The sequence below is a fragment of the Gopherus evgoodei genome, chromosome 20, assembly GCF_007399415.2.
Source record: "Gopherus evgoodei ecotype Sinaloan lineage chromosome 20, rGopEvg1_v1.p, whole genome shotgun sequence".
In the NCBI taxonomy this organism is placed as follows: domain Eukaryota; kingdom Metazoa; phylum Chordata; order Testudines; family Testudinidae; genus Gopherus; species Gopherus evgoodei.
Genome location: NC_044341.1, coordinates 7684608 through 7708836, shown reverse-complemented (window position 1 = coordinate 7708836; position 24229 = coordinate 7684608). Strand labels below are relative to the sequence as shown.

The 24229-nt window shown below is 45.5% G+C and overlaps 1 protein-coding gene and 3 non-coding genes across 7 annotated transcripts; all 4 read left to right on the top strand.

The window, feature by feature from the left end:
- The first annotated feature begins 1595 nt into the window (after positions 1-1595).
- On the top strand, positions 1596-22906 carry PABPC4 (poly(A) binding protein cytoplasmic 4). Of its 4 annotated transcripts, XM_030538874.1 has the most exons (16): positions 2882-2969; positions 3742-3804; positions 12647-12840; positions 13736-13851; positions 14306-14445; positions 14710-14804; positions 15410-15547; positions 16207-16302; positions 16988-17260; positions 17568-17655; positions 18216-18335; positions 19319-19446; positions 20174-20267; positions 20911-21041; positions 21119-21218; positions 22544-22906. In XM_030538874.1, exons 3-15 carry the CDS (start codon positions 12667-12669, stop codon positions 21203-21205), a joined length of 1680 nt encoding a protein of 559 aa, XP_030394734.1. In that variant the 5' UTR covers positions 2882-2969; positions 3742-3804; positions 12647-12666; the 3' UTR covers positions 21206-21218; positions 22544-22906. The 4 variants fall into 4 exon arrangements, 3 of the variants coding, with proteins under 3 accessions (XP_030394733.1, XP_030394735.1, XP_030394734.1); XM_030538873.1 differs by lacking the exon at positions 3742-3804 and having other exon boundaries at positions 1621-2969; XM_030538875.1 differs by lacking the exons at positions 3742-3804; positions 12647-12840 and having other exon boundaries at positions 2849-2969.
- LOC115637807 lies at positions 15904-16037 on the top strand. Its single transcript, XR_003997360.1, has one exon. It is a non-coding gene; the product is annotated as a small nucleolar RNA SNORA55 (small nucleolar RNA).
- Positions 16583-16718, top strand: LOC115637806. Its single transcript, XR_003997359.1, has one exon. It is a non-coding gene; the product is annotated as a small nucleolar RNA SNORA55 (small nucleolar RNA).
- On the top strand, positions 18505-18638 carry LOC115637805. The gene has a single exon (XR_003997358.1). It is a non-coding gene; the product is annotated as a small nucleolar RNA SNORA55 (small nucleolar RNA).
- Positions 22907-24229: the final 1323 nt, after the last annotated feature.

Here is a 24229-nt window from a genome sequence, read left to right as displayed (position 1 = left end):
AGAGGGGTGAATGATTGGGGGGGTGCTGCCCAGATGTGGGGTGTGAGGTTGCACCCAGATTACTGGAGAGGGGTGAATGATTGGGGGGGTGCTGCCCAGATGTGGGATGCGAGGTTACCCCCAAATTACTGGAGGTGTGAATGATCGGGGAGTGCTGCCCAGATGTGGGGTGTGAAGTTACCCCCAGATTACTGGAGGGTGTGAATGATTGGGGGGGTGCTGCTCAGATTTGGGGGGTGAGGTTACCCCCAGATTACTGGAGAGGGGTGAATGATCAGGGGGTGCTGCCCAGATGTGGGGTGTGAGGTTATCCCCAGATTACTGGAGAGGGGTGAATGATCGGGGGGTGCTGCCCAGATGTGGGGTGTGAGGTTATCCCCAGATTACTGGAGAGGGGTGAATGATCGGGGGGTGCTGCCCAGATGTGGGGTGTGAGGTTATCCCCAGATTACTGGAGAGGGGTGAATGATCGGGGGGTGCTGCCCAGATGTGGGGTGTGAGGTTATCCCCAGATTACTGGAGAGGGGTGAATGATCGGGGGGTGCTGCCCAGATGTGGGGTGTGAGGATACCCCCAGATTACTGGACGGGGCTCTTGCTTTGAGGGGGCTGGCCGGATTGGGGGGAGGGTGGGTTGCCGTGGCGGTGCCCGCAGAGCAGGGCCAGCTCCCCCAGGGGCCGGGCGGGACTCCGGGCGGCTGGGAGCCGCTCCCGCCCCGGCAGGGGTCGCTGCAGCGGGCGGCCCATCCCTGCGGTGCGGCGGCGGGTCGCTCCCCGCCGGCCCGTGTCCTCTCCGCGGCACGGCGGCCCTTTCACCCCGGGGAGCGGGTATAAAGGGGGCTCCCCCGGCCCCGGCCGCCTCTCCGCTCGCCTGGCCGCAGCGCGTGAGTCGGTGCCGGGCCCAGCCGCGCTCCCGCCGCCGCCCAGAAAAACACAAAAACCCAAAAAAATCGCAAAAACCCGAGAAAAAAAAACTCCCAAGAAACAAGCCAGCGCCGGGGCGAGAGCGGCGCCCCCCGGTCCGCGTGTCGGTCCGGCCCCTTCGCCCCCCCCGGTCCGCGTGTCGGTCCGGCCCCTTCGCCCCCCCCGGTCCGCGTGTCGGTCCGGCCCCTTCGCCCCCCCGGTCCGCGTGTCGGTCCGGTTCCCTTCGCCCCCCCGGTCCGCGTGTCGGTCCGGCCCCTTCGCCCCCCCCGGTCCGCGTGTCGGTCCGGCCCCTTCGCCCCCGGTCCGTTGGTCTGTCCGGTTCCCTTCGCCCCCCCCCCGGGCCGTGTGTCGGTCCGGCCCCTTCGCCCCCCCCGGGCCGTGTGTCGGTCCGGCCCCTTCGCCCCGGTCCGTGGGTCTGTCCGGTTCCCTTCGCCCCCCCCCGGGCCGTGTGTCGGTCCGGCCCCTTCGCCCCCCCCCGGGCCGTGTGTCGGTCCGGCCCCTTCGCCCCCGGTCCGTGGGTCTGTCCGGTTCCCTTCGCCCCCCCCCCCCGGGCCGTGTGTCGGTCCGGCCCCTTCGCCCCCCCCGGGCCGTGGGTCTGGCCGGTTCCCTTCGCCCCCCCCCCCGGGCCGTGTGTCGGTCCGGCCCCTTCGCCCCCCCGGTCCGTGTGTCGGTCCGGCCCCTTCGCCCCGGTCCGTGGGTCTGGCCGGTTCCCTTCGCCCCGGTCAGTGGGTCTGTCCGGTCCCCTCCTCCCCCACCCCCCCGGTCTGTTGGTCTGTCCAGGTCCCACGTTTTTCTCCGCCCCCGTCTATTGGGTGTGTCCGTCTCCCAGGCCCGGGGCCGGCTGGCTGTCCCTTTGGCCCCTGGCCCTTCGGTGTTTTTTCACGGCTCCCGGACCCTTTCCCCTTGTCTGTCCCCCGGGTCCCCACCCTCGGCTGTCTGTCTGCCTGCGCCCTCTTTGCTCCACGTGGGTCTCTGCCCTTCTCCTCTCCCCTTATCGTGTGTGTCTGTCTGTGCCACCCATCGCACCGCGCGTCCTCCCCTCGGGAAAGGAACTGCCCATGCCTCCCTGCCTGGCTCCTCCAAACCAGTGTTCATTAGTCTAGTCGGAGGAACCCGGGTATATTTTACATAAAAATAGCGACATATCTTTTTCCTTTTAAAGAAGTGGGGAAAAACCCTGTAACTATATAGTGCAAAGTTTTATTTTTGTCCCAAGTTTTTTATCCCAGAAAACGAAATAAAACAGCAGCCTCAGACTTTGGGTCTGAAGGATTTGGAAGAAAAAAATAATATTTAAAAAAGAGAAGTACTTTTTTTGTTAATTGACATTTTGCTTTTGGAAACAAAGGCAAAGTGGAAAAACTCCACAGTGTGGAGGAGGCCTTGGATTTAGTTGTTGGATGGGTGGTGGGGTTTGAACTCCTTGCTTGTGGAAGGCTTAATTTTTTTTGCCTATTTACAGGGCTTTTATCTGTCCAGTTGCTTCCCCTCTTCCTCTCCCAGGGCCTGAGATAATCAAACACACCTCTCCTGCACCATTCTATCTCCACCCCCAAAATCCCCACAAGCTTCTCTTGCATGAACCCCCTCTCTGCTGCTCTTGACTTTCCAATCCAAGAGCGCTCTGCTCTTATCCTGACTTCCTATTGGCCTCTACTTCCTTCTGCCCTGAGGGGGACCACTCACCCCTTGTTCCCACTTCATTTTCGATTAGCCAAAATTAGTGATTTTGTAAAAAATATATATATATATAATTGTAAATTCCGTTTTAGTTTCTAAAACTTTTGTTTGTTTAAAAAAATACCCTTTAAAAAACAAATTAGTTTCTGGTGGGAGTGCGTGCTGGGTGGAAGATGAATACGGCTGCTAGTAGCTACCCGATGGCGTCATTGTATGTGGGCGACCTGCACCCTGATGTCACCGAGGCCATGTTGTATGAGAAGTTCAGCCCTGCTGGGCCTGTACTCTCTATCCGAGTCTGCAGGGATATGATCACCCGTCGCTCCCTGGGATATGCCTATGTCAACTTCCAGCAGCCAGCTGATGGTAAGTTGGACATAAATGCCTATCCCTCTCCTTTTTCTCGGAACTGTTTTGCTGTTTATACAAGTCTCCATACAATCACCTAGCTGTGAGGGCAAACCACTTCATGGCAGCTCTGCTACTTGGTTATGAAGTTGGAATGATATTAACTACTTCACCTCTTCAGAGTCCTTTGCAAACATTAACTAATCTTCACAACACCTCTGTGAAGCAGATAAATAGTATTTCTGTTTGCCAAAAATCAGCTTCCATGGACTTGCTTTTTCCTGACTCATTTGAGAATGAAATCTTCCTCGTTTTCCCTCCTTGAATTGTCCTGCGTTAATTCCCTCCTTGAATTGTCCTGCGTGCCTGGGTCTTTATCCAGTCAGTCACCTTGAAGGCAGCTGAAGGCTAGTCAGCATCTGGTCAAACCTTCAGTCCGAATGACTGTAAAGGAATCTTCCTACTCCCACCCTCTACGTGAGACTTGGGAGGTGCAGTGGGCTGAGGATTGTAATGTCTGAGGGTATATCTACACTGAGTTGTAAAACCCATGGCAACGAGACTCAGAGCCTGGATCCACAGACTAGGGTTCCTGCAACAGCACTATAAACAGCAGTGTAGATGTTTGGACTCAGGCCCTGACCCCATCCCCTTCCCTGACTCTGTCATGGTTTTAAAATGCAGCATAGACATACTGTGGGTAAACTGTCTTCTTGGCTGGTCTAGTTTGCTATTGGTTATGAAGCTGAAATGCAGCATTTACTGATGCTTTTTCTACCCTTTTAAAAAGGAATACACACCCAGCTCACATGAAGCGCTGATGGTGCCTTGCCTGGCTTAGGCTCTGTTCAAGGTAGGTATCCTTGGCCCACAGCAGCAGATCTTTGAGAAGGATGGGGCAGAGGAGGTCATTGTTTAGTATGTCCATATCCAGAGAAAAAGCTGGGTCAGCGTTTTCTGCCCTAGTTCCCGTAGTCTTGCATTACAGACACCTAAGGGCTGTGACTTAGCAGCATCTTTACATGATGTACACCTCTAGGGTGGTGTACTTTTAACTTTAATCCAGAATTAGTTTGCAACAGCACAAACTTCAGCTACAAGTGAACTCTACTGTATCTGTTAGATTCAGGTTGAAGAATACAGGCTTGTATTCAGCAAAGGAATACATGGTCCTTGAATCATGAGCTTTCTAGTCTGTAATCAATAGAATAGTTACTACATAACTGATATATTCCGCTAAACCTATTGAGAAGCAGAGCCTACTGGCCTGAATTCTTGTGTGGAATAGTGTGGCCCTGATTTTATGCTGCCCTGGGTTTTTATCCTATCTCCTGATACATGAGATCCCAGAGTAGCATCTTCTCCTTTTCCCCCAGTGGTGCTGATTGCTTTGAATGGCTCTTCTGCTCCTGCCTATTGACGTGTTACTAAAAAGCTGCCTCGTAGCCTGATGATTTTTTTCATACGTGGAGCCTTTGGAGTTGCTTCATACACAGGCCAAGCAATGTAGGATGTGGTTTAAGACTTCACAGCAAAAAGGGATGGATTAGAGAGAGGCTGAGGTTGTACACATGGTTCTCTTCTTAGTCCTGTAACTTCCTGTGTTCTCTCTTATAGAACACTTTTTTGTGTTCACAGCACCTTGTAAACATTAACTGATCCTCCTAAGCTGGGAGAGGTAGGTATTATCTCCCCTCTTGGGGCTGGGGAAAAAATGGGCAATGGAAACAAGGCCAAGTGGGAGTCAGACCTCAGATTAGATGAACACAGAGATGTAGTCTGAGTATCCATCAGAAGAAAGGAAGAGATGCAGGAAAATGTAGCTATGCAAACTTTTTCTCACTGTAGCTTTCCTAAAGCTGAGAAGGAGGTAGAACAGAGGACAATTTTAAAGGGGCCCTTGAGTACTATGAAAGCAGACTGAAACTATAAGGGGCAAAGTGTTGCCTTTTTAGAGTGTATATGAGTGACTGGTTATGTGTTCTCCGTGATCTATTAAAAAAATGCCCTGTCATGCGTAAAAAGTAGAAGACAGGTGGCTTTCCAATATACTGCAAGATCACTTTTCACTGCAATAAATAGGCAGGTATTTGAGGGTGGGGTTGCTTCATACTTGGCTCCCAGTAAGGCAGCAGGCATTCTAGAAAGTCTCTGCTGAGGTAATACTCTGGCACAGCAGCAGGTGTCTAGTTACTTCTAGGTTAAGGAGGCCAAATGACTAAAACATGGGAAGCCTTGTCACTGAGAAATGTATGGGAAGGAGAAACCACCAAATTCCCATTGTTTTCATGAAAAAGATCTTCTGAAGAGCTTTGAATTTCTCCTACGTGGTGATCCCTGCTATACATGCTGTTCGACTGCATGAGCAAGAGATAGCTGCTTCAGTAAACAGAATATTGTCAAGCCCTTTGGAAAGACAAGGCCATTGGTGGCACATCACAATCTCTTTGTAAGCAAGACTTGTCATGGAAGAGCAGAAAAAAAGTTCTTATTTTCCCCTTTATAGATGGCATCCACCTCACACTGCATGAAAGGACATACACCTCTACCCCGATATAACACCACCCGATGTAACACGAATTCGGATATAATGCCATAAAGCAGCGCTCCGGGGGGGCGGGGCTGCATGCTCCGGCGGATCAAATCAAGTTCGATATAACGTGGTTTCACCTATAACGCGGTAAGAATTTTTGGCTCCCGAGGACGGTGTTATATTGAGATAGAGGTGTATTAGTACCAACACAGAGAAGGAAGGATGCTCGTATAGTACTTCAGTTTGCCACAGTGCTATTTGCCATATTGTTGCTGTAAGCAATCTCTTATGGTTTGAATATTATTGTAAGATGTTACAAAGTAGCATTTTAACACAAGGTAAAACTATTCACCAGAGTTCTAGGGAGAACAGACTGCTTGTTTAGAAGTTGTATTCAAAGTAGTTGTAGATGTTTTTCCAGTGCATATGAAATAGTAACAAAGAATTGAGCAAAGAATCTATAATAGTCCACGGAACCTTCCATTCAAGGATCAAAGTGCTTTACAGATACAGATCAATCATCCCACTACCTCTCTGTGAGGAAAATATTCTCATTTTACAGGCAGAGAAGCTGTGGCTCAGAAGTTGACTTGCCCACGGTCATGTGGCAAGACTTTATCAGAACAAGAAATCAGTCAGAACTCGCTTGCAGTCCTGTGTGGTAATCACTAGCCCATGCTTCCTATAACTAGGACACTTGCATCTAAAGTGCAGACCACCTGTTTTTTTTACATACTTTTTTTATTAGCTAGTTAGGGTACCAGGTAGTGGAATAGTGATCTTCTGGGTGGGCACTGCCTTGGCTGGGCAACATCAAAGATATGCCTGTTGGAGAAGGGTTGTACTGGGGAGAGAGTAATACTGCCTTAGATTGCACATCTCTATGGCATAGTAATGGATGACTGTCGAATCCTGAGCCTGTTGTATTATGGTAGGTAGACTGACCAAGAGAATGCTCCAGTATTCTGGATGATGGTTGGGTTGATAACTATGGCCTTTAACGTGGTTCTTTTTCTGACTAAAACACTGAAGAAAATTCTTTCAGCTTCATAATTAGAAGAGGAATTGAATGTTCATGTGTGATTAGCTGTAGTTCAGCTTCCATAGTTTGGCATGGCCAGGTCTATTTTTGGTTTGTTTAAAAAACATATTAATAATTCAACAAACAAACTTTCATATGGACTTGTATGTATAGCTAAGTTGTTACAGAAGCCCAGGGGAAGAGAAATCATTCCCCCAAAGAATCTTAACGAAAAGTCAACAGATGCAATGGAGTGTGACCAATCTGTTGACTTTTGGTTCTTACTGCTGAGACAGTGAATGTATTTGTAGAAATCTCTGAAGGGAGGCTTTTCCAGAACAGTACGATGTGATCGGTTTGCAAAAGGTCCCAGGATATTAGAGAGACAAGGTAGGTGAGGTAATCTATTTTATTGCAAGTTGGTGCAATAAAAGATATTACCTCACTCACCTCTCTCTAATAAGAATGTAGGTACTCCACCTCCCTGCCAGGCTGTCTGTGCTGGGAATTAGGTTGGTATAATTCTCACTCAGGGGTTTGGATTTCCACACCTCTGAGCAACATAGTAATACCAATGTCTACACTATGCAGCTTTTAGCAACATGGCTGTGTCAATACAGCCGTGCTGCTAAAAGTTGTGCAGCGTAGCTGCTGTTTGTCAGCTCTCCTGCAGACAAAAAACGTCCATCCCCGACGAGTGGCATTCCTGCCGACAAACGCACTGTTCATCACACTGGCGCTTGTTGCGACAAAACTTTTGTCTTTCGGGAGGTGGGAGTTTAACACCTCTGAAAAACAAAAGTTTTGTCATTCAATTGCCTGTGTAGACATCACCTAACTTTGTAGTGTAGACTAGGGCTAAGAAAGCCTGGGGAAGTATGTATGTAAAGGATTTCTTACCTCCTTCAGTGTCCTTCTCTAACTCAGCCCCGCCACCGCTTGTCATGGGCCCATGAATTATTCATGTCCAATTATTCCTTCTTCAGCAGCGCTGACAATACCCAACATTTTGTCTACAAAGAAATTCTTTTGCGAGCCTCCCCTATTAGGACAACCCAAACTGTATTTGAAATCTTTCTTCAAAGACATTAAATGAAGAATCAATTCACTGACTTTGTAGACTTTAACATGTGAGTTGTGGTCAAGTAACATACAGAAAAGCAGAGAGAATGAGCCTAAAGAGTCTTAAACTCACCAATTGTAAATAAAGCAGAGTGGCTAAACTCTGGCTCTTTTTTTTTTTAAAGACACAGGGGTAATAAACAGGGACAAAAGGTCCCTGGGGCAGCTTTCCTTACAGAGTAAAACTCTAGTACTGGCTTTCTGATGGCTGAAACTTTGCATTGTAGTTACCAGCCTTTATGGGCCTTAACTACAGTGGCGAGCTCCTGCATTGTTTCAGCACTTGATCAGAGAGGGGGAAGGGGGCGTTACTGTCTGGCTGAGAGAGTGTCTCAGTAGTTTTCACTAGGATCAGGCATGAAACGGAAAAGAGTGGTGGGGTAAGCAGTTAGAAAAATGAGTGTATGCTGCAGCACTGTGTTAGCTGCAGATGACTCTGCTGGAAGGATGACAGGAATCAGTAGAAGAGAAACAGACAAGGGGATTGAAATGGCTGAAGCTTTGGCCTAAATAGAAGTAAATGTTGGAAGTGTTTTTCTAGTACAGGGAAATGAATCAGAGGTGGGATTTTGACTAATTCAAACCACTCATGCCCATTCACTAAAATGGTGCCATTGTGCCTTGTCATATCCACAGATAGAGATGTAAACTTCCCTAAAGCACCAGGAGAATCTATTTCGGACCACTCACTGTAATGCTCACAAGGGGTCTTTAAGCCGACTTCAAGTGGTAGACAGTGATGCTGTGGCCTAATGTCTTAACAGAGACAGCAGCAGCACAAGTTCTGCTCCTAGCTAGTAACAGTAGAAGAGCTAAAATAATGCGAGTAGGACCCTAACTAGTCTGTGGCTCAGTAATTGTCACAGAGTTTCAGAATTAATTCTGATTGCTTGCCTTTGCTTCAAACTGCTTGTCACCTTTCAACAGGAATCTTGTTTCAGCTACAAATGGTATATACTATTAGTTTGTGTCCTTGCCAACACATGCCTCTGGAGGACCTCTCCCTGCTATAAATAAATGCTGCCAAATTCAACAAGCTGGGACTGAGTTGCCTTTTGAAGTGCCTACTGGAAATGGACGGTGGTAAACTGCACACTGCTGAAAGAATGCCGTTGATTCAGACTGTAGCAGTTGAGGAATAAATTGAGTACGCTGGTTGGTTGAATTTAACCCTTTTGACTAAACAAAGTTAGCTGAGCCCCTACGGCAAAGGTATTCTTCTCTTACACAATTTTACATGTTCCCTTTCCTTTGCAAGTGCATAGTTCAGCAACAAGTGAGAGGGGAGTTTCAGCTGTGTGAGGAGAATGGGAGCGTGTGACAACACTCAAATAGAAAAGCCATTTCTGTAGCAGATGGAAACTTCCCATTTAAGAAACATTTCTACAAATAGGAGTTCAAATAGACTCATATTTCAAGGGGGTCTTGGTGACTTTTGTCGTATATGTTGTGGTGGTTGAGCTCCATGCCGACATGAAGATAATCCATGAGCTAATTTATTGCATAGAAAATGTTGGCTTCTCTAGATCCTCTTTCATCTGCAGCTGGAGATCAGTAAGTGGCATGTGTAGCCAGCAGACAATCAAAATCACATTTCTCTTGAATTTGCTGCTGCTATGGTGTAGCCAACAATCTTCACTTTTTTAAGGCCTTGAATCTAACTATGGAAAATCATCCATCAAAAAAAAAAAAATGGAACCTCAAATCCAGCTCAGAGGTCTTTACTCTAGTATGTGGGTGAAAGTGGGCTGAAAGGAAGTGACACAAACCTGGGAAGGTAGGTTTCTTATCTCATGACTATTCTTTGATTTAATACAGGTCCGTCCTCTTTTTCCCCTGCCTCATACTGGGAATTAGTGTCCTCTTTCTCTTCCCCTGCACACTGTGGGAGTATTTTCTGGCATAGAAGTGTGTCCTGAGCATCTTAATTTTATGAACAAGATCCTGATGTGCATATGTAATGGTCCTTTTAATACACCAGTGGATAACAGAAATAGAATCCCGTAGGGGGGTTACAGTGGGTTCAAAGTCAATCTACATTGCTGACGTTTTAGAATTTAGATGGAGACACTTCTCTGTTTACAATATAGCATATGCAGATTTCTTTGATTTTTCTTATTCCTCTCTGATGCGATCTTTAGAGTGGGTTACTAAAGCACCATTTTTGCCCCATAGGCTGCATGAGTGTCTCAAACTTCCTTCCCACCATAGTACATGTTTATGTACCTTTCCCTGCACCACCAAGAATAATCCCTCTTCTCTCAGGCCTCATTTACCGTTAACAGGGTTTGCCAGCATAGATCTACTGATAGAACTATACCAGGTAAACCCCCTTGTGAAAATACAGCTTCAATTGGCAAAGGAATTCTCTTGCTGGTAAAGCTTAAACAAGTTCCTCAAACAGAATAAGCGATACTAGCAAAAGGACTCTTGCCAGTATAACTGCAGCTACCCTGGTATAGCAATGTTGATGAGGGGTATGATTTTACAACATTTTTATGTTGGCAGAAGTCTAGTGTAGTCTGTTACACTGGCAAAGTGCTTTTGTGGATATGGTGTATTTCTTTGCTAGCAGAAACACTGTGCCTCCACCAGAAGGCTTTACTGGTATAGTTATACTGGCAAATCATTTTGAGTCTAAGTTAGGCCTTACAAGGCATTAGGAGGATTTTGTGCAGAGTATTGAATATTAAGGGCTGTCAAGTGATTAAAAAAATTAATTGTGATTAATTGCACGATTAATCGCACTGTTAATAACAGAATACTATTTATTTAAATGTTTTTGGATGTTTTCTACATGTTCAAATATATTGATTTCAATGACAACAAAACACAAAGTGTACGATGCTCACTTTCTATTTATTTTTATTACAAATATTTGCACTGTAAAAAAACAAAAAGTATTTTCCAATTCAGCTAATACAAGTACTGTAGTGCTTATCTCTTTATCATGAAAGTAGAACTTACAAATGTAGAATTATGTACAAAATAACTGCATTCAAAAATAAAACAATGTAAAACTTCAGAGCCTACAAATCCACTCAGTCCTACTTCTTGTTCAGCCAATCGCTCAGACATACAAGTTTGTTTACATTTGCAGGAGATAACGCTGCCTGCTTCTTGTTCACGTCACCTGAAAGTGAGAACAGGCGTTTGTACAGCACTGTTGCGGCCAGAGTTGCAAGGTATTTAACATGCCAGATGCGCTAAAGATTCATATGTGCCTTCATCCACCATTCCAGAGGACGTATATCCATGCTGATGACGGATTCTGCTCGATAACAATCCAAAGCAGTGCAGACCAACACGTGTTCATTTTCATTTTCATAATCTGAGTCAGATGCCACCAGCAGAAGGTTGATTTTCTTTTTTGATGGTTTGGGTTCTGTAGTTTCCGCATTGGAGTGTTGCTCTTTTAAGACTTCTGAAAGCATGCTGCACACCTCATCCCCCTCAGATTTTGGAAGGCACTTCAGATTCTTAAACCTTGGGTCAAGTGCTGTAGCAATCTTTAGAAATCTCACATTGATACTTCCTTTGCGTTCTGTCAAATCTGCAGTGAAAGTGTTCTTAAAGTGAGCATGTGCTGAGTCATCATCCGAGACTACTATAAGATGAAATATATGGCAGAATGCGGGTGAAACAGAGCCGGAGACATACAATTCTCCCCCAAGGAGTTCAGTCACAAATTTAATTAATGCATTATTTTTTTAATGAGCATCATCAGCATGGAAGCATGTCTTCTGGAATGGCAGTGCCATCTACAAAAGTCCCATGTGAATGCCTTTTTTCACTTTCTGGTGACATTGTAAATAAGACATGGGCAGCAGTCTCTCACATAAATGTAAACAAACTTATTTTAATGATTGGCTGAACGAGAAGTAGGACTTAGTGGACATGTAGGCTCTAAAGTTTGCATGGTTTTGTTTTTGAGTGCAGTTATGAAACAACAAAAATCAACATTTGTAAGTTGCATTTTCACGATAAAGAGGTTGCACTACAGTACTTGTATGAGGTTAACTGAAAAATACTATTTATTTTGGTATTTTTAGAGAAAATATTTGTAATAAAAATATTAAGTGAGCACTGTATACTTTGTATTTTGTGTTGTAATTGAAATCAATATATTTGTAAACGTAGAAAAAGATCCAAAAACATTTAATAATTTTCAGTTGGTGTTCTGTTGTTTAACAGTGTAATTAAAACTGATTAATCGTGATTCATTTTTTTGAGTTAATCGCGTGGGTTAACTGCGATTAATCGACAGCCCTACTGAATATGTGTAAACATTGAAGATGCATCATCCAGTCTGTCCCCTTGGCTCCTACCACAATGCCTTCCTTCTCCCCCAGGAAAACAACTTCTCCTATCTGTCTCCATGTAGAAGAAAAAGACCTTCCTTTTTCACTTCATCCTCACCCATTCTTGTACTCGTGACATGTTTTACCCCAGATATCAAAGTACTGTACAAAAGTAGGTAAATACCTGACATTTGCTTAGAGGGATGCTAAGGCTCAGTTATTCAGTGAGTTAGTGGTAGAACAGGGGGCATGTCTACACTAGGAAAACAGGCCTTTATTTTCAACCAAGTTAGCTCAAACTTGATTGGAAAAATAATTTTGTTTTTCCTAGGTGAGACAAGGCCTAGGTGTCTTGATTCCCAGTCCTGTCTTCTGATTGCTAAATTATGCCATTACTCTTGTGAAAAATAATCTATTCTAAACCCGTTTTAATGTAGTCTTGTAAACATGTCTAATGACCTAGCTGCAAATACGTCAGTTTAAAATAGGCAATGGAGTCTTTTCTTTTTCTTTTTAAATGTCTAATCTTACAATAAAGGTCAGTTGGCCAATGGAATTACTGGCCAAAGGATATCACCTAGGCCTTGTCCTTTAAGAGTTCAGGAGTCTACATAAACTGGAAGTGATTCAAAGAAAGCTGTAGTACTAATGCAGCAGTGACCTTTCTCCTTTGCCATGCTGCAGAAGCTTTTTCTTCTTGACTTTCTTTTCTTCACAGCTGAGCGTGCTCTAGACACCATGAACTTTGATGTGATCAAAGGCAAACCTATCCGCATTATGTGGTCTCAGCGGGACCCCTCTTTGAGGAAGTCGGGGGTTGGGAATGTCTTCATCAAGAATCTGGACAAATCTATAGACAACAAGGCACTTTATGACACATTCTCAGCATTTGGGAATATCTTGTCCTGCAAGGTGAGACTTGGTACCTTCTCTAAGCCCTGAACACCCACCTTTGTCTAAGAATCCACCTTCCATTGCACTTACTCGACCCAACTACATACACACAACAAGGGATGGAAAGCGGGGATGTCCACCATGCTTGGGCAAGGGAATCTCCAAAAGCAGAACAGAAAAGGACATAGCTGAGCAGAAGAGGGAGGATCATTAAAGTTAGACTTGATCTTGATCGTCAAGGCACAAAGCTGTGCACAGCGTTGAAAGCCTCTTCTTAAAATGCCTTGCTGACTCTGTCCCTTGGCATGACTTGTTTTCCCTTGTTGACACGCCACTTGTGCGAGCACAACAAATGGAAAAGCTTCTGTTCTCTGCAGCTGAAGATACTAACAAGAGCACAAGTATCAGGCTATGAAAGGGTGGGATCATGTTTGGCTTATAGTTGGCATATGATTTAAATCTGGGATTCTGGCTTTTGTACATAGTACATCAGCAATACTACGTCAGGCTTATCCTTGTGGAGAGCACTTCATTCACAGATGTGTCCTTCACAAAGGAGGGTACCTATCAGCAACCCTTCACAGAATGAAAAGCTGAGGAAGGGAGATGGCGGACCATTGCTCAAGGTCACATAACAGCTTAGTGGCACGTTGTGGACCAGAACCCAAGTCTCTTGCCTCCTAGCCTAACTTTCTATCCACTGGACCATGCTTTTCTCCAGTACTTAGTTTTTGTTGTTGTTTATTTGTATTGTACCAAGGAGCCCTAGTCAAGAACCAGGACCCCGTTTTTATCTTAGTCAGACCTACTGTGTAAATCAAGGAAAACAGAGGACATCTCTACTGTTATCCTGTAACCAACATTTTCTGTCTTAGTGCAGAGCTGATGATCTGATTTGTTCCATCACTTGTAGGTGGTGTGTGATGAGAATGGCTCTAAGGGCTACGCATTTGTGCACTTTGAGACCCAAGATGCTGCAGACAGAGCCATCGAGAAGATGAATGGCATGCTGCTAAACGACCGCAAAGTGTGAGTGTCACAGCCAGAAGCAGCAACGATCACATGAACCATGATGCATCTCGGTATTAACAGGGGACACACAAGGCTACTGGTTCTCCTGGCCCAAGCCTTGGCCTGCTACCTCTCCACTACAGGGCTGGTGAGTTTCCCTGCCCAAGCCATGGCCTGTTACCTCTCCACTAATGGGCTGGTGGATCTCCCTGGCCAAGCCTTGACCTGCTACCTCTCCACTAATGGGCTGGGTGGGTATCCTTGCCCTACAGTCTCCACTGCAGAGCTGGGTGGGCATCTTTGGCCTGCCACCTCTCCACCATAGGACAGTTGATTCTTCTGCTTGGTCTCTGACCTGCTACATCTTCCCCTAGCTCCTACCAGACACTCATTTGTAGCCCACTGCAAATCACACATCTACCCTTGAAAACAAGTTTTTTTTCTCACAGTGACTCTTGCTTTTTCTTTTCAGATTTGTTGGGAGATTCAAGTCCCGTAAGGAGCGGGAGGCGGAGCTGGGAGCCAAAGCAAAGGAATTCACCAATGTTTATATTAAAAATTTTGGGGATGACATGGATGATGAGAGACTAAAGGAGCTCTTCAGCAAATATGGTAAATACACTCTTGCTGCAGCTGCAAACCTTGTACCCCCATAGTAATTCACATGAGTGCTGCCAACTGTGGTGCCACTTCTGAGGACAGAGAAGCAGGATAATCCAGAGAGAGTGGGCAGTTGTCAGACAGGAGGCAGAGACTGGGACACAAAGTGAATGAAAGAAAGCCAGGTGTTCTGGGAGGCTTTAGTTTGGATTTTGAGAAGCTCTTCTGGAAATGTAGCATAGCTAATGCCCTGCTAACTCTGTCCCTTGGCAACAGGCAAGACACTGAGTGTCAAGGTGATGACAGATCCCACTGGAAAGTCCAAAGGCTTTGGGTTCGTGAGCTTCGAAAAACATGAAGATGCCAACAAGGTACAAAACTGCTTTCGTTCTAGTCGAGTGTTTATAAGGAAGTAAGTATGGGAAGCCATCAGCTAGTGTAGGGATGGGGAACACTGATCCTCAGAAAAGCTTAGAGCTGAGTGTGTCCAGAGTTTGGGTTGAATAGCTTCTGTATTTCACCAAGTTGGACGTTCAAGGTTGAAGCCCACATTTCCCCAAATGACTAGATCTGTATGGTATCCTGTTGGATAAATAGCAGGAATTTTATCTGATCAGGGACCATTACACCAGGAGACAAAGTGCACGGAAGTTGGGGAGGATGCTGGAGCTGGCATGATGCTCAGAAATGCTCTTCCCTCAGAGTAGGCCTTACAAGATCTGTCTCTGTAAGGGTTGAATAATCATCTGTACGTTCACATCTCTCTGCTGTGGGTCCGGAATTTAGAGTGAGCTGGGTGAGGCTGGTTCCTGCTGATAGCTCAGTTTGTATTTTACCAGGCCTTTATTTAGATGCAACACAAATGTAATGCTACAGGAGAGGGGGATGGATTGTTCGCACTCAAGCTAGTAGTAATAGGAGTAGCTGCCACTTTTTTACCATTTGACAGGAATTTTCTGTTTGAACCCCTGTTCAGGCAGTGGAAGAAATGAATGGAAAGGATATTAATGGAAAAATGGTATTTGTAGGCCGGGCACAGAAGAAAGTAGAGCGCCAGGCAGAGCTGAAACGGAAGTTTGAGCAGCTGAAACAAGAGAGAATCAGTCGTTACCAGGTAAGACAGTGTGTGTTCCTGTTCTGGATATAGGGACCCATCTTCAGGCAGAAGTGTACTGGTGGACTTAAAGGGAAGATGCCTATTCTCAATACTGACCTCTAGAGTTAAAGGCAATCGCCTAGTATTGGCAGAGGGAACTCCAGGGGTCAGAGCTATGGCAACAGACTGACATTTTTAGTGGCATGTGAGAATAAAGTCTGGGCTTTGTAAGGACTGTCAACATAAAGTCTCAAGCGTATAGTCTCTCCTGCAGTTGTGAAGACTGAAACCTTACATGGATGACAAAAAGTAGCAGAGATCAGGCCACCTTCTGTGGTTGTGGCTTATGGTAAAGCTATCTCAGGGTATAGTTTGCATCTAAATCTTTCCTGATCCTTGCAGGGCAGTGCAGGACTGGAGACACATGATGCTACAGCAAAGCAGAGGAAATCAAGACAGGCTCCTTTCCATTTGCACTGGGACTTGTGTCTACAACCCTGCAACATTTCCTGCCTTCAGTTATTAGGGGAGAGAGCTCTGGGTTTGGATAATTTCCACAGCTTAATGGGTTTTGCAGCTAGATGTGGTTGCTCAATATTGCCTAAATATGCAATTTCTTCATTGGTATGGCTGTCTTCCATATTGTTAGCCTCATGTATTAGTATTCTCTCTTCTAGGGTGTTAATCTGTACATTAAGAACCTAGATGACACTATTGATGATGAAAAACTGAGAAAGGAGTTTTCGCCTTTTGGGTCTATTACAAGTGCCAAGGTATTGTCAGGGTTTATAGATTATTAGATTTCAAGGCCTGAATGGGAGGGGCCATTATCTAATCGGGGTATGGGGTTGAGGGTGATTCGTATATCTGTGGTTCTCTTAAGCACTGAAAACTTCTTGACCAGTCAAAATGTGGATTTCGGTGGAAGGGAAGTGTGTTTTTACTTGAGAATTGTATTGAATACTTGCTTCATTGCTGAGGAGGTGGGAAATGGCAAACTGGCTTGTGTTTCAAGTGACTGAATGCGGTGTTTAGTCATGCAGTTTAAAAGGTGCACCTGAATCTTTCCCATTCCTTGCAGTACAGTGTGGGCCTGGGGACACATGGTGCTAACAGAAAAGCAGAGTAAATCCAGACAGGTGGTTTTCCTCCCTCATTGAGGGCTTGTCTCTACAACTCTGCAACATTCTTCCTCTGACTGGAGGTTGTGGAGTTTCACTAGGGTAAAACATACAGCTTCTCTTTATTGGCAGGGAATAGGAGGGAAGTAGCAATAATTGATTCATTGCTGCCTGACCCACTCCCTCCAGACAACAGTCCCTTCCCATGTGATATATATGAAAGATCACTGAGTACTTGAGTCCCCTGAATTGTGAATAGATTGCTATGACTCTAGCCAAGCCCTCATGACATGGACCTGCCTTCACAATGCTGCCACTCTGTCAATCCTCGTTTTAGGTGATGCTGGAGGATGGACGAAGCAAAGGGTTTGGCTTCGTCTGCTTTTCCTCTCCAGAAGAAGCTACCAAAGCCGTGACTGAGATGAATGGGCGTATCGTGGGCTCCAAGCCATTGTATGTTGCACTGGCACAGAGGAAAGAGGAGCGAAAGGCCCACCTCACTAATCAGTATATGCAGCGCATTGCCGGAATGAGAGCCCTGCCTGCGAACACAATCATTAACCAGTTCCAGCCAGCTGCTGGGGGGTACTTCATGCCTGCTGTGCCCCAGGTAAGCCCAGCTGAGTAAGTCAGAGTGGCTTTACACCAGCATCCCCTGGCTTGAATCTCTGATGCAGCAGCTGCAAGGACTCCACTGAGTCTTTCTGCTGTGTCTTTCGCCAGGCTGCAGCTCCTAATATGAGGGACCTAGTCCGTGGGATTCGTTCTGTGGCTTTCCAGCTGCCTGCTATTGTCATGTGACACTGGGGCACAGGGCACTGAACTCAGGAAGGGTATCAAATCCTGTTGTAAACATTTTACATCACTGGTTTAGATATGGCTCCTTCACTGGGTTTTTTGTTTTCGGTTCTCTTCAGGCTCAGAGCAGACCCACTTACTATGCACCCAATCAGATGACGCAGATGAGACCTAACCCACGCTGGCAGCAAGGGGGGAGACCTCAAGGTGAGTGTGCTGGAAACGGAGCTGTGGCTTTAAGACACCTGTTTGTCTTACTCTCTGATTATCCTCCACACTTCCAGTTGATCCTGTGTCTGATGCCCTTTTGTGCACTAGACGTTGGAAGAAAAGTGCAATTGTTCCCCTGCAAAGAACAGACTAGATGTCATTCTTGGTTGTGGCTGGGCTGCCAGGTGGCGAGGGACACCCACTCATTCTTGGGACTGAAATCCCTGCTAGGCAATATCCACACACCTGATAGCATCTGTTGTTGATCTGGGCTCTGCCATGCCAATCCCTGAGAACGACCCTCTGTCTTACCAGGGCATACTCTGTAGTCTCCTGTGTGTTCATACAGGTGTAGCCTGCTGGGGTTTCTAGAGCCACAATTCCCGCTCTTTCCAATGTGGGCAAGGATGACAGCAACAATGAAGACTTCTCCATTGAATTCCCTTCCTTGACTCCCTCCTTCAAGACATGCGTGCACACACGTCTCCCAGCTGGTGGGCCAGGAACTGCTAATCATTTTGTATTTTGAGAATTTCCTCTCATTGCCTTTCTCTCAGGATTCCAAGGAATGCCGAATGCCATGCGCCAGTCTGGACCGCGCCCAGCACTGCGCCATCTGGCTCCTACTGGCAATGCTCAGGCCTCTCGTGGCCTCCCTGCTGCTGCCCAGAGAGTTGGTAAGCAGTCCAGCTCTTACTTTCTTCTCCAAGTTTAAGTGGAGAAGTAGGGGCTGCAGAGTCTTTTGTGTTTCTGAAGACTGATGCTGGATGTGGATGGCAAGAGGCGGTGTGGAGCACACAGTTGTTGTAGGGCCCCACGTTTGGGTGGCATGTTAGGGTAAAGAGAGCACCTAAATCTTTCCCATTCCTCGCGGTGCAGTGCCGGTCTGGGGACAGTTGGTGCTATAACACAGCAGAGGCAATCCAGACAAGTTGCTTTGCACTTTAATTGGGACTTGTCTCTACAACTCTGCAACACTTACTACCCTCTGTATGATTATGGTGGTTTCTCCAGAGTTAGATGTCCAGCTCACTCAGTTGGAGGGGACGTAAATAGAAAATGTCTCACAGGCAGCATCTGTCATTGGTTTAGGGTGATGGAGAAAAGCCCCATCCTAAGGTGGCCCAGTGTTTCTGGGGTATAACTCTAGAGAGGTGATGGCGGCTCTCTTCCACTGTAGTACAAAAGGAACTAATCTCTGACTGGGGCCCCAGGTTAGAAGCTCCAGAACGAAACACACGCAGCAGGATAATTAACCTCTTCCCCAACTATGTCTAACATGACAAACTGAATATTACACAGCTCAAAATAATTTGGCAGGTAAGGAGCCTGTTCAGCTGCCGGGTATGGTGTGTTAGTGCAGTGCCTCACACAATTTTAGTTCCTGTTACGAGGATGCATTGTGCAAAACAGGGCTTGGTCCTGCTTGATCCAGGACTGAGCTCTAGCTTGGTACCATTGCCTCCCAGTCACTGAAAAAGACAGAGTTCTGCACCAGTATTTGGCTCTGCATTGAATAAACTCTGCTGCTAGACGGCAGTGGTGCTTAGTTGTCGTTGTTCACAAATTTCACACTGCTAGCATCAAGCTAGAATTTAGACGTGTGTACCACGCACTTCTGTGCATGTGTATAATCTGGTATCCTATTCTTCCTTTGTAGGCATCGCCGCTGCAGCTCAGAATTTAGCCCCTCGTCCGCCTGTAACTGCCCCAGCTCCCAGAGCAGTTCCCCCTTATAAATATGCCTCAACTGTCCGCAGCCCACACCCAGCAGTACAGCCTTTGCAGGTAATACGAGGGGCTGTGTTGCAGCCAGCAATGTTAAAGTTAGACCATAGTAGCTACAAGAGTAGCTTTTACAGCTAAACTTGACTGTAAAGTGGACTTTTTTCCCCAGAATGGCCAGACTACTTTGATAACAGAGATGGCAGAACTTGGGAAGCTGGCTGTATTCCTCCACTTACTCAGCTCTGCTTGTGCAGCTCAAGCCAATCATGTTTAGCCTGGCAGGCCCTTTATTTGCCCTTTCCCCCCCCAGGGATGCTCTTGGGTCCTTGCCCCCAACTTTGTCTCTGGCCTCAGCTGTACCCTGTCGTCTCTTGGCCAGGCTGGGTAGCACACGGCCTTTCTCGAGGGATCCTTGAAGATGCAGCTCGAGGGATCTATAGAGGCCACCAGGCATATCCCTGCATTGTTAAACAGCAAATCTGAGTGCTGCTGTTGTCCCAGCATTACATTACCCCATCAAGCAGTCCTGTACCTCACAGCTCTAAAGCTATCCATATGTAGGATGTTTACAAGCAATGTGCCTCCAAGGTCTAGGATTCCTTTTTGAGGCTTGATTGTGAAGCACTGAACCAGTCTTGTCCATAGGCCTTTCCAGCTGCACAGGCTCTGTCACGGATGTATTTGTGTCCTTGGGGAGGAGCTATATAGTCTCTTGCTGTCACTAAACAAAAAAACTAACCATTCCCTTTTACATGTCACAACTGAATTCTCTTATTGCTTCTTACAGGCACCTCAGCCTGCAGTACATGTACAGGGACAGGAACCTTTAACTGCTTCTATGCTAGCTGCTGCCCCTCCCCAGGAGCAGAAACAGATGCTGGGTAAGTGACATTATAGTTCTTGAGGAAGAAATGCCTCCAGGGCTATAAGGAAGCTAAACACGTTCCTTATGACCCTATTCTAATTCAGGACAATTGACGGGAGTTGGAAAACATCAGTCTTTCACATATGAGGACACTCCAGCCACTTTTGAGAAAGCAACTGGACATATTTGTAGTGAAATCCCTTCTGTAATGCCTGTACAGATAATGGTTAAAAGTGTGGGGGTGGAGGGGTAACTATCAGGGTTTGAAATGTTCATTTCATTGGAACCACAGCTTCCAATTCCAGTATTATTGGCTCTGCCTTGTTGAACTGCATTCAGTTTGTTTACATGGAGATCTTTCCAGTGTCGTGTCTGCTCTACATGAACATTAAAGTCCCTCTTGCAATTCTGGTCCAAAATTTTCCCACAGCCTTCACTGCTATCTACCTGGTGGCTGCCCTTCTCCCTGAGTTTGGCAGCATCCCACGGTGGTACTGTGTGCATATACTTTGTAAAGTTTTTGAGATGAAGTGCTACAGAAATGGAAAGTTAATGCCCTGGCTCAAAGCTGGTGATTTACCTTCCCTCTTTGTCATAAATGCTGCAAAGCACCTCAGAGCACGCTACAAAGACCATCTGTTTGACCTTTGCTTTCCTAGGAGAACGTTTGTTCCCCCTGATCCAAGCTATGCACCCCAGCCTTGCGGGGAAGATCACAGGAATGCTACTAGAGATTGACAATTCAGAACTACTGCACATGCTGGAGTCTCCAGAATCCCTCCGGTCAAAGGTAAATTCCCACGCCCTTCATGGCAGGCTTGGCTAGAGAGTGATCATGGATCTTATTTTTTCATTTGTCTGCCCCAGGTGGAGGAGGCTGTTGCAGTGTTGCAGGCTCACCAAGCCAAGAAGGAAGCTGCCCAGAAGGTGGGCGTGGTTGCTGCTACCTCTTAAACCAGGAAGACTGGTGAGTCCATCCCTGCCCTCCTCTTCAATCTGAAGCTTTCAGTCTCAGAGTAACTCGAATACTGTTTGTAGGGAGTGCAGCCTGCCTAGAAATGGGGTCAGGGCTCCAGCAGAATTTCAGTCCACTCCTTGCAGATCAGTGCAGTTTTGCGTACAGAAATTCTTGAGGATAGAAGCTTCAGAACTTTTCTTTTAGAGATCCATTCACATTTCATCTTCAGACGGGTTTCTTCAGTTCCTGAAGTATCTCCAGCTGCTAGCGTGTCAGGGAAGGATAAAAATATACTGAAATGAGATTTGTGAAGACCATTCAATTATTAATCCATGTCAAAGAATAGTATCCGTCAAAATAAGAGCAAAGCCACAAGACATCAGTCATTTTTGGGCAGGGCAAAATGGAGACACAGCACACCTAAATGCCCAGGTTTATCCAAGTTGACAAGTACCTTTAATTAAAATTACCTACTGTGTTTTTAATTCTTACTGTTATCAGTGATTCTTGTCAATTATCTGCTAAGTAATGCTTTCAGTTTCTCTGAATGCCCTTGTGGATGAGTGGCTTAAACTACATCTAGATTAGGGGTAGGTAACCTATGGCACATGTGCCAAAGACGGCACATGAGCTGATCTTCAGTGGCACTCACACTGCCTGGTCCTGACCACCTGTACCAGGGGGCTCTGCATTTTAATTTAATTTTAAATGAATCTTCTTACACATTTTAAAAACCTTATTTACTTTACATACCACAATAGTTTAGTTATATATTATAGACTTATAGAAAGAGACCTTCTAAAAATGTTAAAATGTATTACTGGCACGCGAAACCTTAAATTAGAGTGAATAAATGAAGACTTGGCCCAGCACTTCTGAAAGGTTGCCAACCCCTGATCTAGATTTTCACATGCCTTTCCATAGCAGCTTCCCCTCATAAATTCCCTAACGTAGATTAGTCTGGCATACTGTGGTCCAATAAAAGATATTACCTCACCTGCCTTGTGTGTGTCATGCCCTGGGACCAACTCGGCTACAACACTGACCATTAAGGCACTTTATATGAGGCGGTTATGACAGGGTATCACCACTTCTGGCGCTAAAGATTTATAGGAAATCTTCCCTTTCAGGAGGCACTGTCGCTTTAAAATGACAACAGCCAATCTGGCAATTCATTATAAAGGACAAATGTAGTATGCAAATTAGATATAAATTTGCCCCTTGGGTTTTTTAATAGGTTGGTAATTTTGAGTATTGGCACACTGGGCTGGATTGAGCTTTGTTGCCTGCAGAGAATTTAGTATTTTCTTAACCTTTTTTTTCCCCCCTCATAGGATGCAAAGAAGCCAAATAGCCCCTTCACAGACATCTGTTCAAGATGTTTGGAGATACCCTTCGCTGTCCTGCAGATCTCAACACCATGCAACATATCACATAGCTATACTGTATTTTGTAAATTAATCTTTAAAAATCTTGTTTAAAAAGTCAATTCCATGACACTTTAGGTTTCCAAGACCAGGATTAAGTTTGCAAGCTTTTCCTTTGTGGCCAGGACAGAGCTAATCTTTGTCTTTTGTAAGCAGGACATTGAGGATTTCTGACTGGAAGTTTTTTGTGGGTTTGGTTTTTAACTGAACAATCCAGTTTGCGAAGTCTGGAAAGCCTTTATCAATAAAGGAAGAAAACCTTTCATTAAATGGGTCTTTTCTCCTATCTGTTATGCCAAACCACATGCATTTCTTTTACTTGTCAGAAGTAAACTGTTAAGCAATTGTCACATGATTTAAAAACTTAAAGTTGTGATTTAATGGCACTATTTTCTCCTTCTCTCTGTCTCAACATGACAGTCCCTGCTATCAAGCAGCCATGCTAAAATACCGCTTGACATTTTGACTTCAAACTGTAGTGTTTGGGTCTGGTTGGAATTTGAAAAGTAAACCCTTAAAGAAAGCCCACTGTATTGGAAATGGTGTTGATTTCATAGGTGGGACACAGCCCTCTGAAATGGTATTGGGAGACATTTTTCAGATGAAAGATAGAGAAGGGGTTCTGATTACATTCCATTAAAAAATCCCAGGGCACTGCAAGAGTGGAAAACACCCAGCCATTCTTCACGCTGGATGAGTACATACTGTGTACCTCCGTTCCTCCTGCATAATCAATTGGATATTTTATTTCACTTCCTTTTAAGAGTTGTATAGTGTTGTACTGTGCTAGTAAAACTATTCTGCACCTTCGAGGTCCCTGCATTTCAGTGGCGGAGTTTTGATATGTGCTATGTAAAGTGGTTTGGGGACATTCTTTGGCATGGAGGATATTCTATAAATGACTCAGAGGTACAGCCCAACAAGGTAGGGTTAGTATTATCAAAGGATTTAAGAGAATCTCCACTAAAGGAAAACTGCTAAGCTGGAAAGCACACTTCAGTTTCTCTGCAAAAGGAGGAGGATGTCTGCTTCACAGGGGAGCTACGGCTTAATACCAAGTTGCAAAGCATTTTTAGATCCTTGGAAGAACGGTGCTAGAAAAGTATAAAGTGTTCTTTTGGTTTCTAGATTTAAATGCCACCTTGATATTCCACTTTGCCAATTTGTGGTGTTTTTGAGAGCAGGCCAAGGTATTGAAATATACAAGAATCCCCCTCTGGATTCTGGTCTATAACTCTGCCTAAACCCAAGAGAGAAGCTAGGACAGCAAAAGTGCAACAGTGCAGTGCCCTGCATCTCCTGAGGGCAAGTCACAAAGCAGAGAATGTTGATTCTAATGATACGGACTCCTTTGTATGGGGAATTGAACAATATATTGTAACAAGATCCTGAAAAGGCTGGTAGCTCCTAAAGCTGACCACTCTAATAATTCTGTTTCTGCTTCAGAGACACGCAGCACCACAGTTCATAAATTTAAAGCAGGAAAATGGTTACTTTGCAGTCTGGTGGCATGACACTTAACGGCATTAACTTATTGTTTGAAAATGCAGTTGTACCTCACTGAACATCCCAGAGAGGGTAGGACCCTGTGAA

Excerpts from the sequence above, each read along its gene's own strand:
- PABPC4 (XM_030538873.1), top strand. The coding sequence starts at position 2,777 with ATGAATACGGCTGCTAGTAGCTACCCGATGGCGTCATTGTATGTGGGC. Across the intron at positions 2,970-12,646 it reads CTTCCAGCAGCCAGCTGATG|CTGAGCGTGCTCTAGACACC; the intron begins GTAAGTTGGACA and ends TTTTCTTCACAG. Across the intron at positions 14,446-14,709 it reads GGAGCTCTTCAGCAAATATG|GCAAGACACTGAGTGTCAAG; the intron begins GTAAATACACTC and ends CCTTGGCAACAG.